This window comes from Miniopterus natalensis, chromosome 2, assembly GCF_054644295.1.
Source record: "Miniopterus natalensis isolate mMinNat1 chromosome 2, mMinNat1.hap1, whole genome shotgun sequence".
Lineage (NCBI taxonomy): Eukaryota > Metazoa > Chordata > Mammalia > Chiroptera > Miniopteridae > Miniopterus > Miniopterus natalensis.
In genome coordinates this window covers 166,577,943-166,595,514 of record NC_142082.1, presented here as the reverse complement: position 1 = coordinate 166,595,514, position 17,572 = coordinate 166,577,943, and the positions used below count along the sequence as shown (strand labels likewise).

General features: G+C 39.0%; 1 protein-coding gene across 4 annotated transcripts in view; it reads left to right on the top strand.

Annotated features, from left to right (window-relative positions):
* The first annotated feature begins 377 nt into the window (after positions 1-377).
* RIMKLB (ribosomal modification protein rimK like family member B) overlaps positions 378-17,572 on the top strand; it is a 32,855-nt gene continuing 15,660 nt past the window's right edge. For 3 of the 4 annotated variants that reach the window (XM_087814802.1, XM_087814801.1, XM_087814799.1), the window contains exons 1-3: positions 378-558; positions 13,276-13,507; positions 15,953-16,183. In XM_087814802.1, the coding sequence (XP_087670928.1) occupies positions 13,333-13,507; positions 15,953-16,183 (406 nt within the window). In that variant the 5' untranslated portion in view covers positions 378-558; positions 13,276-13,332. The remainder of the gene's footprint in view (positions 559-13,275; positions 13,508-15,952; positions 16,184-17,572) is intronic. The other variant, XM_087814800.1, reaches the window with a different exon arrangement.

Sequence of the window (17,572 nt, the reverse complement as noted above, 5' to 3'; positions counted from 1 at the left end):
AGCGGCCCGGAGGGCGGGTCCCGGCGCAGGTGCTAGAGCCGCCGGGCGGCTGGGCCGCCGGCCTGGCCGAGAGCCCGCCGGCCGCTGTCCCCCGCCCGCCGCGCCGCCGCGCCCGGAGGGCGGGGCCGGGGCGCGCGCGGGGCTCTGCACGCGGCTCCTCCGTCTGGGGCAGCGCGGGGCAGCCTCCGCCGGCGTCGCGCGCGCAGTGTGAGCGGGGTCGCGCGCGCGCGCGCACGCCGGCGAGTGAGGGAGCGAGGAGCGGCTGGGTGCGAGTGTGTGAGTGTGTGTGGGTGTGTGTGGGGGTGGGTGGGACGGGGTGTGTGTGGGAGTGGGGGTGAGGGCGAGCCCGAGCGACCGCGAGGCTGTGAGAAAGTGGGGAGTGTGCGGGAGGGCGCCCGGCCTGGCTGCGGGAGCCGCGGTGGCGGAGAGAAAAGAGGCGGCTCCCGACCCCCTCCCCCTTCTCCTCGGACCTTCAGCCCGCCCGGCAGCCCGCGCTTCCCTCCGAGGCCCCTGCCCGGCTCCTCTGGCCAAGATCAAGGGAGGCGCCGCCGGAACCAGGTGAGCGGTCCCGGCGCTTCCCTCCGCCGGCGCCGGGCTGAGGTGGAGGCGCGCCCGCCCCGCGTCCCTCTGCCTCAGTGGCGAGCTCGGCCCGTGGACTCGGCGGCGAGCGGGGGGCGGGCGGGCTCGGCCGCGGCGGGGACCGGGCTGTGCGCGCCCGCCGGGGCCCGGGGCTGGTGAAGGCCGGGGTCGATTCGGGCGGAGCCGGAGGCGGTGGGGAACGAGGTAGAACCTGGGACTGCGCTGCCGGGAGGGGCTCGGTGATGGGTGTGCGTGCGGCTGGGACGACCGCGCCGGAGGGGCGGCGACCTCGGGCGTGAAGTATGGTTTCCCTGCGGTGAGGGGGTGTGGTGACCCTGGGAATGCGCTGTGCTAACCTGTCCCCCGGGTGGTCGTCTCTGCTGCCCTGCTTTCATCAGACGAATTCCTGTGGTGTGACCGGAGGAGGAGGATGTGGCGTTCCTCCTGCAGCCCTCATGTTTTTAAATCCATGCTTTCTTCCTTACGTGTACATTTCAGAGAGCGTGACAGGCATTCCTCTTTCCTTTGATGGCCCCGGTATAAGAATGGGAGGACAAAATAGTTGCTTGTTTTGGTTGATTTTTATTTTTATTTTTTTAAGCATCTGACCATGATGCAATTCTTAACATTTCCTGCTCCCCCTTTTTAAAAAAAAAGCCAAAATAGTTAGGGGATAATTTCGTATTTACTTTCCTATGTCTGATAGAAGATTTGTAATCCCAGTATTTAATCCTATTTGTGTTTATGAATAGAGATGGGGCGTTAATTATATTCTGTGAGTGGGGTTATTATACTAACCGTGTTGAATGTAACTTCGATGTAAATTCTTTCAGTGTGCTGTTATTTTTCCCATTAATTATGAAATTGTTCCCACATCTTTGGGGAGTTGGGTTAAACTCTGAAATCTGTGTGGAAAGTAAATGGGCATCTTAGTATGGAAGATAGTCCTTTTTTTGTGGGCATGATATTGACAGATGTTTTTAATAGCTGTAACCATTAAAATTTAAATGTCATTTAAATCTCATTTTAAGTCTTTCACAACATTGGGTAGGTTAAAGGTCATTTTCCCCCGTTTTTTAAAAACAATTCATTGTCAAAATAAAGGCATGCCAAGATATTCATTTGGAATAAAACTTGTCTGAAATTCTAACCATGGAGATTTAACCTTTATTTCCTAACTTTAGAATGAAAACCTCTAATTTAAAAAATTAAGTTATAGTTAAATTTTTTTCTGTTGGTTACTGTGTGTTATTTGGTTAGCGTGTCAAAGGGGAGGAGGCCTATTTTGTTTTGAGGCGATCTTTTGTTTATTGTTTTGTATCTAGGTTAGTGCTATTAATTTCCTTCTTTCATGTCATAGGTTTAGTTGTTAGTTTGGCAACATGGCTGTTGATGCTTTTATCTTTTTCTGTCTCCCTTTTTTCTCTGTCTTCTCTTACCCCCACCAGGTGCTGGAGTCTGCTTGTCAGGGAGGGGGGCAGTCTGTGATTCTGAGAACAGAGAGCCAAGAAGGGGACAGCAAGTTCAGTCACATACAATCCTCCACTCAGTCAAGAGCCACTTTTTCTTCCCACCTTTCCCCCTGCAGGGGGTAAGGAGCTGCATATCTAACCTTTAGACTTTTGGCTACCAGCTAAAATTCCACTTAGTTTCTGTGCAGATAGCTTTAAAATTTTTTCTCATGTTTCCTTAGAGTCCCAAATGATAGCATCTGGGGGTGTAGGGAACAGTGAAATCAAGACTGTCCTTTTTTTTCTTTTCTCTTCTCACTCAGTTCCTTTTTCCTCTCCAGAGGGAAATTACCAGCAACATCTTATAAATCCTCTACCCCTTTTCAGCCATATTGTGAAGAAACATACTAAAGTGAACACTTTTTTTCCTTCTGACCAATGAACACCAACCAAGGTTCAGGCATTAGTTTGTTGGGGCACAGGATGAACCAGATCATTTAAAATATCTCCTAATTCTTCCTTTGCCCAATTTGTATCCACCTGGGATTTGCTACTGGGGCAACTCACTAGACTGATTTCTCAAAGCTTCTCCCCATTTTGTGAGCTGAAAGACTGGACACCATGAACCCTGGAAGGGGTCGGGGGAAGGGGACAGAGCAGAGCGAGGTGTTCCACACGTTGGGAAGTAGCTTTTATCATCTTCCCTTGGGGAGCAGGCATAGAGACCTAAACTGAGTGGAAATGGGTGGAGGAAGAACTTCTCTACCCACGAACAACATGTGAAGAGTGAGAGAAAACCAAACATAAAATAAGGAGGGTGAGTTTTATTGTATGTTGCTTACTGACAACTGTTTTTGGGGGGGTACTTTAGTGATGTGGATTTGTAGAGAATTTATGGCAGGTTAGTTTAAAAAGAGTATTCTCTGCAAGTGGGACTAAGTTATAAGCATATGAGAAAAGGGCCTTTAGAAATTGTAATAGTTACATTATTTTAAAATCTGAGGTAGTAGATTGTGATAGGAAGAATGAAAAAAGTATTATTTTTTAAATGTTAGCTGTACTGGCATGTACAGTTGTTTCTAGAGAGGTTGAATAGGGGAGATGAGGTACAGATGTTGGGGAAATTGTCTTTCATTACTTGGGAATTTTCTTGCTTGTCATATTAAGGGTTGTTAAGAAATAATAAAGTACCTCCAAAAATATCTGTACATAATGTATCTGTGTACATGTTAGGTTTGCAGAAAAGAAGTAATGCCTTTCTGGCTTCATAGTAACTAATGCCATGGTGTTATTTTCAATGTTTTCTTTTCCAGTTTTTTTTTTTTCTTTCCTTTTAAAATTGGCTTGGAGGACAAAAGCCACAAAACTCTTCAGCTCTACTCCCTTAGAGCCAGGGTCTGCACGGAACCCATCTGCTTATCTCTGTTTTCCTCCTCTTACTGAAATTATGGCCCACTCCCCCCAATTTAATTGTTAACAAAGCTAATTATTTCCAGATTAGTTGTATAGTGATGATGTCTTGGGCAATTGTTTTGTTTTATTCTGAGAAATATCAGTTTTTGACAGCTTCATTTAGATGGTATGGGGTACACATCTGCCTGGTATTTTATATTGAAAATACCTATGGTTTTTTTTATACCCCTTTATGATTCAATTTAGCAAACTCCTTTAAAATAACTCCTAACCTTTAACTTTTGCTTGTCATACGAGGTTCTGTGTTGCCTACTGGGGATAATAGCAGAGAATAAAACAGGGATCCTGTCTTTATGGAGTTTATAGTCCAATTTCATGATCATCTGTCATTCTGTTCCCCCAGCAATGTCTGGAGGAGTCTACTACATTCTTATATAAAATGTGTACCAGTTTGTGAATTGATGAATTAGCAAAACAAATTCGTGTAAACATTGATATGCCTGATTCATTTTTACTACCTTTCTTTTTTTAAAAAAAATATGTCTTTATTAATTTTCGGGAGAGGAAGAGAGAGCGAAACATCAGTGTTGAGAGAGTCATTGATCAGCTGCCTCCTGCATGCCCCTGACTGGGGATTGAGCCCACAACCCAGGCATGTGCCCTGACTGGGAATTCGAACCTCGATCTCCTGGATCATAGGTTGATGCTCAACCACTGAGCCACGCCGGCAGGTCTTTACTACCTTACTAAAGTGGCAGCACATTACTAAGTTGTGACCAAAAAAAAATAAAAAAATCCAAACCTCCTTATTTAAATGTTTTTAATCTATTCAGCCAATGCCTTACATATTTCCTTCTCTCTTCTTCTTCCCCCTTCTGATACCAGCTTTTGGCTTCATGTACTTAGTAATAAGGTCTCCAAAATAGAATATGGAGTTGCTATGTGAGACCAGATCTCTTACTGTTCTGCTGTTCCATGTTTGATAGCATGTTAGACTTTGATAAATCTTTTTTTTTTTTTTTTTAAAGTCCTCACACGAGGATATTTTTTCCACTGCTTTTCAGAGAGTGGAAGGATGGGGGCAGGAAGGGAGAGAGACATCGATGTGAGGGAGACACATCGGTTGGTTGCCTTCCTCACGAGCCCCGACCAGGTTGAGCCTGCAACAGATACGTGCCCTTGGCCGGAATCAAATCTGGGAACCTTTTAGTCTCTGGGCCTATGCTCTAACCATTGTGCAAAACTGCCTAGGGCAGACTTTGATAAACCTTGAGAACTACATCTTGAAAATTCATGCAGGTTTACCCAAATAGCAATTTTGGAATTCCCTGATGCTTTGGAGTTACTAGTTATTAGCCATATGTATAAAGCCTTCAGCGTGAGTATATTAATACCTTTCCAACTCCCTTTTCAAAGTAATGTCCAAATGATCAAAGAATATTTGGCTGAACATTTAACATGTCAGATGTAATGAACTTGAAGCTATACTGTGCATTGTGTCTCAGGAACATTTTTCAAATCTTGTGCCATGTTCCAGAGATACTTTGATAAAACATTCCTATATTAAGTGAAGACATCATAAATTTTCATTCCAGAGAAAACTACTTTTTTAACTTTAATAGGTTTTATATACCACAGACTATTTTGGGAATTTTAGTAACTAAGCTACAGGTAAATTAAGTAACATTTTTCTCACCCTTTAGTTGGAAATGCATAGAAATTTGCTGGTTAATTTGCTCAAGACATCTTTATTTCCTTTCCCAATTTTCCTTTTATTATGGTAATATACAAGATGTAATTTACTGTCTTAACCATTTTTAAGTACACAGGTTAGTGGTTAAGTACATTTGTATTGTTGTGCATCCATCACCATATCCATCTCTGGAACTCTTCGTTTTTGCAAAACTGAAACTCTATACCTGTAAAACATTAGCTCCCCATTCCCCCAAACGCCCAGCCCCTGGCAACCACCATTCTACTTCTTGTCTCTGTGAATTTGAATACTTTAGATACCAGAGCATAATGTCCTCAGGGTTCATCATGTTGTAGCATGCATCAGAATTTAACTTCTTTTTAGGGCATACTATGTATATACTACATTTTGCTTATTTATTCACCTGTTGATGGACACTTGGGTGGCTCCCACCTTTTACATGATGTGAATAATACTACTGTGAACATGTGTGTACAAATACCTCTTTGAGACTCTGCTTTCAATTCTTTTGGGTATATACCTAAAAGTGGACTTGCTGGATCATGTGGTAATTCTATTTTTAATTTTTTGAGATACCGCCATACTGTTTTCTATAGCAGCTGCACCATTTTATTACATTCCCATGGACAGTTTACAGGGCTTCCAGTTTTTCCACATCCTTCCCAACACTTATTTTCTGTTTTGTTTTGTAGTCATCCTACTATTGTGAAGTCATTTCATGGTTTTGATTTGCATTTTTGTAATGTTTAGTGATGTTGAGCATCTTTTCTTATTTATGACATTTCTACATCAGATCATTTTTAGCTCTATGAGGGCTGGGACTATTTTTTGTTTACTATGGTATTTTTAGGTAGAGTGCATTTCAAATATTAATTGAATGTACTAATTGAACGCTTAGTTTTTTGTGTTTACAACTACTTTTTGGCTTTGAACACTTTGCTTTTTAGGGGGAAGGAATATAGAAATACTTCTCTAGGGATGTTGTGAAAAGGAGTTTAAAAGTTAAATGATCAAATATAAAATGATCTTATTAGTGTAAAAAGAAAGTCCAACTTATAAACAGTACCACTGCTTGCTGACACACAAACCTTGATGTCAAGGGAATAATTCTCTTTAGCTTTTGAGCAAGGTATGGTAGAGTATATTTGTTAAGGTACTGCTCAGTGGCCTATAATAGAGAATCCCCAAATATCAATGACATAAACAGGATAGCAGTTTCTTTCTTTCTCATGCAAAAGAGTAAGTAGGCAGTCCAAGGCCATGACATACACAGTTGTTAGGGATTCAAGTTCTTCTAACATGTTGTGCTAACATGTTGTGCTTTTCCTAGGGTTGACTCCTGTCCTCATAGTCCAGATGATTGTTAGAGTGGTAGCCATAACATCCACATTCCAGGTAGCGGAATGGAGCAAGGACCAAGGACAAGTGCTCCTCTTAAGTAGGCTTTCTGGAAGTTTAAGTACAGTATTTTCACTTAGTTCTCCTTGGCCAAAATTTAGTTCAAATGACCACATCTAGTTGCAGTTAAGCCCAGGGAATACAGTCTTTAGTTATATGGTATTATAGTCAGCTTAATATCAGATTTGTTACCACTTGAGGTAAGTAGAAAATGGATATTGTGAGGCAAGTGGGAATCTTTGCCATAGAGTGTATGGAATTTGAAGCACTCTGGGCTTTACCACTTTCTAATTGTATGAATTTAGACATGTTAACTAATATCTCTGCTAGAATAGCTTCACTTGCCAAATGAAGACAATGTGAAAAAAGGAATAGTTATGAGAATTAAATGAGACAGTACAAATAAACTGCTTAACAGTATGAATGCTGAGTATGAACATATATATTCACTCAAAATGTCTAATTTTTTTTTAATTCCTAAGTGGAGGATATTCCCCCCCACACTGATTTTTAGAGAAAGTGAAAGGGAGAGAGGGAAGGGGAAAGAGAGAAAGTAAGAGAGAGAAAGAGAAACATTGATAGGTTGCCGCTTACACACGCCCTGACCGATGGCTGGGGATCAACCCAGATACGTTCCCTTGACCGGGAATCGAACCTGAGATCCTTCTGTCTCCAGGCTGATGCTCTAACCATTGAGCGAAACCTGCTAGGGCTCAATTTATTTTCTTATCCAAATTTCCTTTAATTTCTTTAGGAATAGTAGAAAAGAGTACAAAAAAATTGGAAAATCTGACTCTCTGTCCTACCTCTACTATTGTGATATCTTGGACAGGCAATTTCATTAAAATGGGACAATATATGTCTGTGTTCCTCACAGAATTATATGAGATTAAATGAGAAAATACATGTGGAAAGTATTTTGTGAACCATAAATGGAGAATGTATTTAACCTTATTTGTATGCATTGTTTTGCCTTTGTCCTTCACATATTTCTTTGTGTGACGAAAGGGAATTTATAGGTATATGTCCTCATAGTCCAAAGTGTTGCCAGTCTTTACCTTCATGGCCTTTTCTGTTTCTGTGTAAACATTCATGTTTTACCATTATTTTTCTTCAGTATATTGATAACGGGACCATATTGAGTTTGGTTAGGAAAATTATTATACTCTCATTTTTTTATCCATAATCGTGTATATAGCTTTTTAAAAAGGGTATCATAGTTGAAAGAGCTATAAGAAGGAGAGAATATGAGTGAATGGAAATTTTGGGAAGTTAGATGTTTGTTCCATTCTTGGGATATTACTCTTGAGTATAAGATGGGTATCTTGGGGACTGTCATACATCTCTTTTTTGTCACCGGTAAAGTAAATTTTGATTAATACCTGGCCTCCTGCTCCTACTTTCATAACGCTCCAGTCTACTTTCAAGTTAATGTAGTAAAAAAATGACATTTTATGAACTTAAAATACCTAAACAGTGATATTATTTTATAAGTGGCATCTTATCTAAAGGATGTGTTTATATAGGACATTCTTTTGTGATCATTTATTGATGAACATTATTAGTGAGTAATGGGGAACTGGACTAACACTATTAGTTGGGTGTTTCTGAGACTCTTCTGAGCTTTTCATTTTATCAGTTATATATTTTCTGTACCTTTAGTATCTATGAAAATCATTGCTCTCCTCAAATGGGGTGGTTTTCCCTTTCCCCCATCTTTTTTCTTAGTGCGTTTGTCTCTGTACCACTTATTCCCATTCTTTCTCATTTCTAAGAGCAATTCAGATCTACTTCTGATGGACTTTTGGATAGAATAAAGGAAAGGAAAGAGGATAACATTTTTAATATGTGTAATATATTTCAAATATATTTTGTTTTGTTTGGAGCTGGGTTGAAAAGAATTGGAGACATTAGAACTCATTGAGAAAAAGCCTCGATAAACAACAGACCTTGGTTCAAACCTGAGGCATCACAAACTTGGCATTAAAAGGTACAATTTTATTATTAAGTTGCATGACAGAGAGAGATTGAGCGAGCAAGACAGAGAGAGAAAGATTAATTTTAAGGAATTGGCTCATGTGATTGTGGGGCTGGCCAATTCTCAATCTGTAGGGATGGCCATTAGGCTGGAAACTCAGGGAGGATTTCTGTGTTTAGTCTTGATGCAGAGTTTCTCTGGGAAATTTCAGTTTTGCTCTTTAGTCTTTCAATTGATTAGATGAGGCCTACCCACATTATAGAGGGTAATCTCCTTTACTCAAAGTCAGCTGATTGTAGATGTTAATCACATTTACAAAATACTTTGACAGCAACATGTATACTAGCATTTGACCAAACAATTGGGCACTGTTGCATGGTTGGGGAGAGAGATTTAGTAGGTCAATGATATATTCAGGTTTCAATGGTAATACAGTAGTTGAAACCTGGCTGAGGATGACATTTCTAGAGAAAGAAGGGAAAGTTTTAAGAATGAAGCCCTGAGGGTTATGTATAGGAGGAGAGCTGTCAGGAAAAAAGGGTCACAGAAAAGGAGACTGAGGGAGTGCCTACAACTCAAGATGCACATATTTATATTTTTCTCTACAGTCTGATCCAGTTTCACATCCGAGACAGAATGATGTCATTGAAAGCACATCTGTAGTAATTGCCAAATGGAGTAAATTTTAATTTGTATATTAGTATTCATTTTTTTCTTCTCTAATTTTATTCTTTTTCATTCTTTTGGTTCTGGGTTCATATGCGGTGTCTTATCCAAAATAAAGAATTTTCCTAATAATAGTAAGCGATGCCTTAATGTCTTTAGATGATAGATTGTGATTTTGCTTTTCCCCTACCAGAATAATTACCATTGGGAAGGGACCTTACAGGAAAAATGAATGAATCACTTTATTTATGATTCCCATTTAATTAGCTTTGCCTTGACTGTTTGAAGATGACAGTGACTTTTTAAAAGTGCTGTGCCTATCCAGAAGTTTGCATGAGAAAGCTGTCTCTAATAGAAAAGTAAATTCTCTTTGAATTTCTTTTTATTCAGAACTACTTTAGCAGTTTATCAGTAGCATTTATTTGATATCTGATATTGATATGTACATTGTTTTTCTTGATACTCTAAGGGAAATAAAGAAATAGAGGATGGAAATTAGTTGATCTGAGTTTATATTCTAAGAGGAGAGATATTATATTCTTGTGTATATATGAACATTTGCAAATGCCGTGATTCTCTTACACTGTTGGAGAGTAAACTATTTTCTTACAAATATTTTAATTGGGTAGCCAAAGGTACTCCTTTAAATGTTAGAGGGGGGGAAAACCCCCACTTTATTTTCCACTCTTTTCTGTATTTTAAAATAGTGAATATAATTTGAACAACATTTTTTTTAAGACTCAGGACTATACTTTTTTTGGTGTAGTTTTGGGCTCCTGGACTGTGTAAATTTACTGTTATGCTTTTGACTTCTTACAGGATTTGTTGTTTTTTCTTTTTCCGTGATGTTAATGGATGGGAAAAATAGGAAAGTAGATGTTTTTAAATAATGGTTAGGCGGGAGGATGAGGCCATTGGTGGGAGTGCCAACCCACTGGTCCCTGTCTGGCCCACAGGAAGGCATTGGTGGCCAGGCCACGGGGGTGGGGATGGGGATTATGAACCTCTGCTATTGGGGTTGGAGAGTCTTCACTTGAGAATTTCTTGGGTGTGGTTAGATATGAATTCCCAATGGAGTAGCCTTAAAGTGGAAGCCCAGCTGGTATGGCTCAGTGGTTGAGCAATGACCCATGCACCAAGAGGTCAATGGTTCGATTCTCACTCAGGGCTCAGTCCCCAGTAGGGGGCATGCAGGAGGGAGCCGATTGATGTTTTTCTCTCATGGATGTTTCTCTCTCCCTCTCTCTTTAAAAAATCAATAAAAAACTTTATTATTATTATTTTTAAAGACAAGCAGCCTCTGCAGCAGCAACCCTGGGCACCAAGAATGGCCAGCTGCTCATCCTGTGGAAACAGGAGTGGGCCGTTGGGTGGAGGAGAGGTTGTGCCCTTTTATTCCCTGACAATAAACTTGTCTCTGGAGATCACTAAAATTATCGTGGTTAAAAAATCTGGACAGGTGTCACTTGATGATACCAGCACCAGTGGAACTGTAATTAACAAGCTGAAGGTTAAGAAGTAGATGTGATCTTTATAAACTGGGGATGCCATCTACTTGGTGTACAGGAATAAAGAGTTGGAATACAGTCTGGCATACCTCTACAAATCTTTACATGAAAAGTAAGGCATAACACAAGAATCTTTTGAAGCTGATAAAGGAAATGTGTTCCACATGACCAAAGATACCTCAGTTTCTAGTTCCTGCCATTTTGTCTGCTACTTAGGCAGGCTAATGAGAAACTACAGTCATTCACACTGATGTTGGACCTCTTCAACACAGCCTCTACCTCTTTCATAGAGTCATCTTTTGTACGGTGAGAGTATTCTTTCAGCTCCAAATTCCAGGGTGCAGGCATCCCTTCTGAAAGGGTGTTGTCTAGTTGTAGCAAATGAAATGATATCTTTAGCTTTGCTTAAACTCTCCCAACAGGGAGGGAATGTCATTTTCTTTGTTAGAATCCCAGGATCAGGATAATTTGAGCCCATTAAAAAGAAAATGAAAGGAGATAAAGAGCCTAATCTGAACTTATTTGTTGCATATCAATATAGAAACACCCAAAGTTTATGTGGCAGTGAAGCCAGACGAGATGGGACACTCATGTGTGTCATCTGTCGGGTTGTTGCACGACTGTGTGAGATTGCAGTCCTGGAGTGCTTTTACTGTCTGACTGTAGAATCACTGAAAACACCATGTATGTTACCGTTGCAGCCTGGGCATTTTCTGAGAGCTGACATATCAAAATCGTCAGAATGTTCCTGCTTCCCAGTTCTCGTGGCTGTAACATCCCATCCAATTTCTCTTGGGACCACAACTGCTGTGCAGTTTTATACAATGAAATTCAACCATATGGGTGAACAGACGATGTTAAAGAACTAAATGTGAGGGGAGGCACAGAGATGGCTTTAGAGTTTCCTGGTCAAGGGCAGGGTGTTTCAAAAACTACCCAATATAAACATTTTAAGGGCATTTTTTACAGTTTCCCTCTCAAGGGAAAATGGGATCTCTATATTAGGTACTCTGGTGTGACTTTCTTTTGTGGACCTTCTGAGTGAGACCCTCCCTAGTGGCCTGGGAGGCTCCATAAAGCCACATCTTGTCTTCCTAGTGTGTAAATTGAGTTATTACCATATCTTACCTAGGGCTCTTGTGGGTATGTTCTCGATCACAGCTATGGAAGAAGGGCACAGAGGGCCAGGGGGCTCTGGACATGAGGCATCCCCTTTGCTGGTTACTTGGGTCTTGGCTTGATGTATCACCACAGCTGAGAGCTCCTCCCTTCCTTGCTTTTCCACAGCTACAAGTCTCTCTTTTCTGTATCTCCCACATTATTTTATTCCTTCCCTGCTTTCCAGTGACTGATGCCTTTGAGGCCACAGGTCATGGGCAGGCATAGCAGGCCAAGGTTCCTGTGTGTGTGTGTGTGTGTGTGTAGTGCAGTGTGTAGTGCATCTTTCCCACCCTGTTCTGGTCTTAATCATGTGTGCATCTGTGGAGCAGGCCTTTCTGACTGAGACCCTGGAGAGTGTGTGCTGGTGCATGAGGGACCAGTTCCAGCTGCTGGGATGCTGGAAGCCATCTATCGTATGGCCATTGCTTCTTCTAGTCCTTGCCCTTTTTTCTTTCTTTGTGTGTTACGTTTGCCTTGTCATCTGTGATAATGCTAGAAATTTTATTTTTGAAAAAGAAAGTTTTCTTTTGTTGAAATGACTGGTTACATTTGTTAGTAAAACTTACAACTTTTTGTTTCTCAGGAAAACGATTTTCAACTGTTGTCTTCCTCGTGATATAAACTCTGAGAAGCAAAACTCTATTTATAGAAGAAAGTCCTTTTTTGCATTCTAGTAAACAAGCTCTGTTTATTTTTAAAAGTTCTATTTAAAGAATGAATAAAAACACTAAGTAAAAGCATGCTGTCCCAATGGAAATAAACACATTTTAGTGAATGGACTTTGGCATTTATTTTGTTTTTTTAACTTTTTTCACATTCTCAAATTCCTGTGTAAATTACTAAAATGTTGATGTGAATCCAGTAATGTTGGTGCTACTATCTTATTTTTTTACATGCCTATAAATATGTTTATAATAAAATATACATGCATATAACAAAATAAGGGAAGAAAATTAAATAAAAAACTACAGATACATGAATATACATGACTGAAGTTTGTAGTGATAGAGCTATGGAATATATTATTGATGAACTGCAGTCTCATATCAAGAAGGGATTTGCATTTTGGGGGAGGGGATAAATCAGGTGATCAAATTAAAGTATATCTTAGACAATATATAATATGGGGAATGGCATTGAAAGTTTCTGATAAGTGACCTGCTGTAATTATAAAACTGCAATGCTAGCTTCCCCAGTGGAAAAAGGAGAAATCTTATTTCAGGGGAGGTTGTCAGTTTCCATATTTCTAGTGGTATAAAAAATTTTAATTTGAATGAAAGGGGGAAAGTAATAATATTACCCTATTATTTTGTTTGTATAGTTAGTATGTAATCACTACATTTATTGTGTGAATCCAGAAATTAAGTAGATTTTTTGATTTGTATATTTATTCTCCCTTCTATCTAGAAAGATTTTATATTCAGGAGGAAATAATCCAGGAAAAGGAAGAATAAGCAGATCAAGATGTGTAGCTCTGTGGCTGCCAAGTTGTGGTTTTTGACAGATCGTCGAATCAGGGAAGACTATCCCCAAAAAGAGATCTTACGAGCATTAAAGGCCAAGTGTTGTGAGGAAGAACTGGACTTTAGGGCCGTGGTGATGGATGAGATAGTGCTGACCATCGAGCAAGGAAACCTGGGTAAGTCTGTATTAAGTAATTTTTTTGATTTTTACTTAGAATATGGTGACTCTGCATGTCTCAGGAATAATTAGGACAAAGGCATCTGTAATAGCCTTAGCATACTAAGTATTATCTAATCTTAAAATCTAGTATATTTTCTGGAAGAAATAGAAACACTGATATTTATTAAACCCCTTATTATTTAGGAAATGGTTGGGAGAGAAATTAAAGATAACCTCCTAGGTTTCTTCTGTTATTGCTGTCTTTTAGTTTTTGTTTGTTTGTTTTTTAAGATTTTTATTGACTTTTTAGGGAGAGAGGAAGGGGGAGAGAGAAACATTAATGTGAGAGCAGAACATTAATTGGCTGCCTCTTGTACGCCCCCTACTGCAACATGTGCCTTGACCTGAATCCAACCAGCAACCTTTCAGTGCACAGGAGGATGCACAACCATCTGAGCCACACCAGCCAAGGCTGTCTTCTGGTTTTAAAATACCTTGTAATCCATGGCGAGGTCCTTGTAGTAAATTAATCAAAATCTATGTGTGATTCTTTCTTTTTAAAAATGTTATTATTGATTTTGAGATTGAGAGGCAGAGAGAGAGAGAGAAGAGAAATATTGATGTGAGAATGAAACAGCTGCTTCCTGCACACACCCTACAGGGGCTTGAGCCTGAAGCCAGGGCATGTGCCCCAACTGGGAATCGAACTGGCAACCTTTTGGTGCACTGGATGACACCCAGCCAACTGAGCCACACCAGCCAGGGCCCTTTTTTCTGTATAAAATACTTTATACATGTGGTATAAAATACTAATACAGTTTTTTTAATGTACAAGTGTCCTAATATTTGACTCAGTTGATGATAAGTATTCCTAGTATTTCATATTTGTTTTGGGATTATAGGGGAAGATATTTTGGAAACATACAGAAATTCTTTAGGACTAACTTTCAGGAATCTTTACATCTTTGCTTTGGAAAGTTATGACTTGTTAAACAGAGCTAAATTGATCATTTCTGTTAGGGAACATTATGTGGTGGCATATAAGTGGCATATTTGACAAACTTCTGGAAAATACTTTATGATTTAGTGATAGTATTGGTTAAGGATATAAGAAAAACAAATACATTTTAGATCATTTGCTTGCTTTGTTGTTGGAATGATAACGAAGGCATGTGTTTTAATTTCCTTATCAATAAAATGGAGAGAGAGGGTTATTGTGAAAATAATATGCAAAGTACAAATCTGCTATTTGTATTTTAATTTTTTTGTTGCAGTGGTAAATGGGATTTTTTTTTAAATTTCTCTTCCTGCGAGTTTATTATTGGTGTATAAAAATGCCATTCATTTCTGGATGTTAATTTTGTATCCTGCTACTTTGCTGAATTAATTTATTAAATCTAGCAGTTTTTTGGTGGAGTCTTCAGGGTTTCTATGTACAGAATCGTGTCTTCTGCAAAAAGTGACACTTTTACTTCTTCCTTCCCGATTTGGATGCCGTTTATCTCTTTCTTTTGCCTTATTGGTCTGGCTAGGACTTCCAGAACTATGTTGAATAAGAGTGGTGAGAATAGGCATCCTTGTCTTGTTCTTTTTTTTTAAATAGATCTTTATTGATTTCAGAGAGAGGAAAGGAGAGGGAGAGAGAGATAGAAACATCAATGATGAGAGAGTCATTGATCGAGCCCGCAACCCGGGCATGTGCCCTGAACGGGAATCGAACCCTGATCACCTGGATCCTAGGTTGACGCTTAACCACTGAGCCATGCCCAGCCAGGCACCTCTGTATTTTTCTACTTGAATGTTTTAAACAAGTATATGTACTGTTCGTTTTTTTTTAAATATTTTTTTAAAAATGAAAATAGGTTTTAAGGAGAAACTCATAAATACTTTATTATTTGGCACCTCATTAAATAAAATGGTACTGGATAAAATTCAAGAAACGTATCTTAAAAAAAATTTTTTTCATTATAAAAGCATTCATCTCACTTAAAGAACATGAAGAATATAGAGAATTACATGGAGTAAAATGTTCAAGTTCCCTATTCTACCTTCCTCTTCCTGCCTTGCCATCCACTCACACTCAGAGAGAGCCATTTATATAATTTATCCTTTCATTTTCTATGCATATGCAAACACAGATAAAACTTATTCTCAGATTTTTAAAAGAAATCAATATCTGGACATTTTTCTATTTCTGAACATGATTGTGACATTCTTTTTAATGGCTATGTTGTATTTCTTTGTATTGACAACTACAGTTATTTAGCCAGCGAAGAAGTTTTTCTCATTAAATTTTTCTTACAAAGAAATATAATTTAAGGAGGGTCGTCTCTTTGTCCCAATGAAATATTAACAACATTAGTACATTTAGTTTTGTGACTCAAGCTTTGGTATATTTCTTTTCCTGTATTTTATTGTGTATTTCATTTGAATGGTTTTGGCCTGTTTTTGTATATTTCAGGTTTGCGGATCAATGGGGAACTAATTACTGCCTACCCCCAGGTGGTGGTAGTGAGAGTACCAACCCCTTGGGTGCAAAGTGATAGTGACATAACTGTTTTGCGCCATCTAGAGAAGATGGGATGCCGGTTGATGAACCGACCTCAAGCTATCCTGAACTGTGTTAACAAGTTCTGGACCTTTCAAGAGTTGGCTGGCCATGGTGTTCCTCTGCCAGATACTTTCTCTTATGGTGAGTTCATTAATAAGAATTTATAGCCTAAATTTTAGAGAACTGATAGTTTTGAAAGCCATACTAAACTAATAGGGTTATGTGATATAAGGAAATTTGTAAACATGAAATAACTTCTTATAGAAGTAACTTTCAGTTTTAATAAACTGGGCAGGAGAATTATGAATCATGTCTTAAGATTTAGTTCCATGATATGGGTAGAACAGACTCAGCAAACTTTTCTTATAAAGGGCCAAATAGTAAGTATTTTGGGCTTTCCCGGCTGTACGTTCTCTCTTATGACCCTCAGTGATGCTCTTGTAGTGTGAAGGCTGCTATAGAAAATGCTTAAGCAAATGAGTGTAGCTGTGTTCCAGTAAAACTTTTATTACTGAAAAAAGCAGTAGGCTATACCTGTCCCATAGGCCTTAGTTTGCCAGCCCCTGTGGTAAAAGATAATAGAATTTAATGACATTTCTGTTTAATTTCCGATTATCTTAATTACCATTTTCATGATAATTCTTCATAAATATTTTCTTATTTCTTAATTCAGAAAATGACACTATACCAGGAATGCTTTAAACCAGTGCTTCTAAAACTCTCTGTGGTATAGGATTTTTTTTTTTTTAAAGACCAATCTGTTATCAGTACTCTTATAAAGTACAATAAAAATATCATAGCGATGCCAAATTGCTATAAAAGCTTCTAGTGTTTACTCTTTTTATATTTATCTGGTCACCTATCAAATAGCAAAGAAGTCAGAAATGGGCACAGGTTAGTAGGCCACACTGTGAGTAGCACTGCTGTAAACAATATTGTTAATAGAGTTTCTTTTCAGTCCTTCTAGTTTAGGAAGGATAAGATTTACTATAAATCAGTATTGTTTTTCATAAAGATATTTCTCTAAATAAATGTCCAGTAGAATGCTAGGAGATTTAATGAAGCTTTAAAAAGAAATCCCTGTTCTCTTATTTTTAATATTTTAAAGAAGTGTGTATTCTTCAAGTCTATAAGATGTGATACAGTTGCTGTTTTTTAGCAATTGCACCAGAAGAGGCAATATGAATAGTATGAGAATTCTATCTTCCTGATGTTTATATCATGGCCCAATTCTGATTTTAAGAGAATGGAAAGGAGGAAAACATAAATATTACCTATGCTCTGATGTTGAAGGCTTCACATTTGGTGACTGATCATCTTAATTTCTCTAAGCTGCTAATTTATAATATTGCAATTAATGAACTTCTTCCTGGTTTAGTTATTCTATATCATCATGTTATTTTTTTACAACTGCAGTCCATCTTTTTGCTCTAATCTTGTTGCTATATCATTTGTCTCTAGGCAATAAAAACAATAAGAAGCAAGACTTAGCATGTTGGTACTGAGTAGTTCAGTGTAGAAAGAACTCTG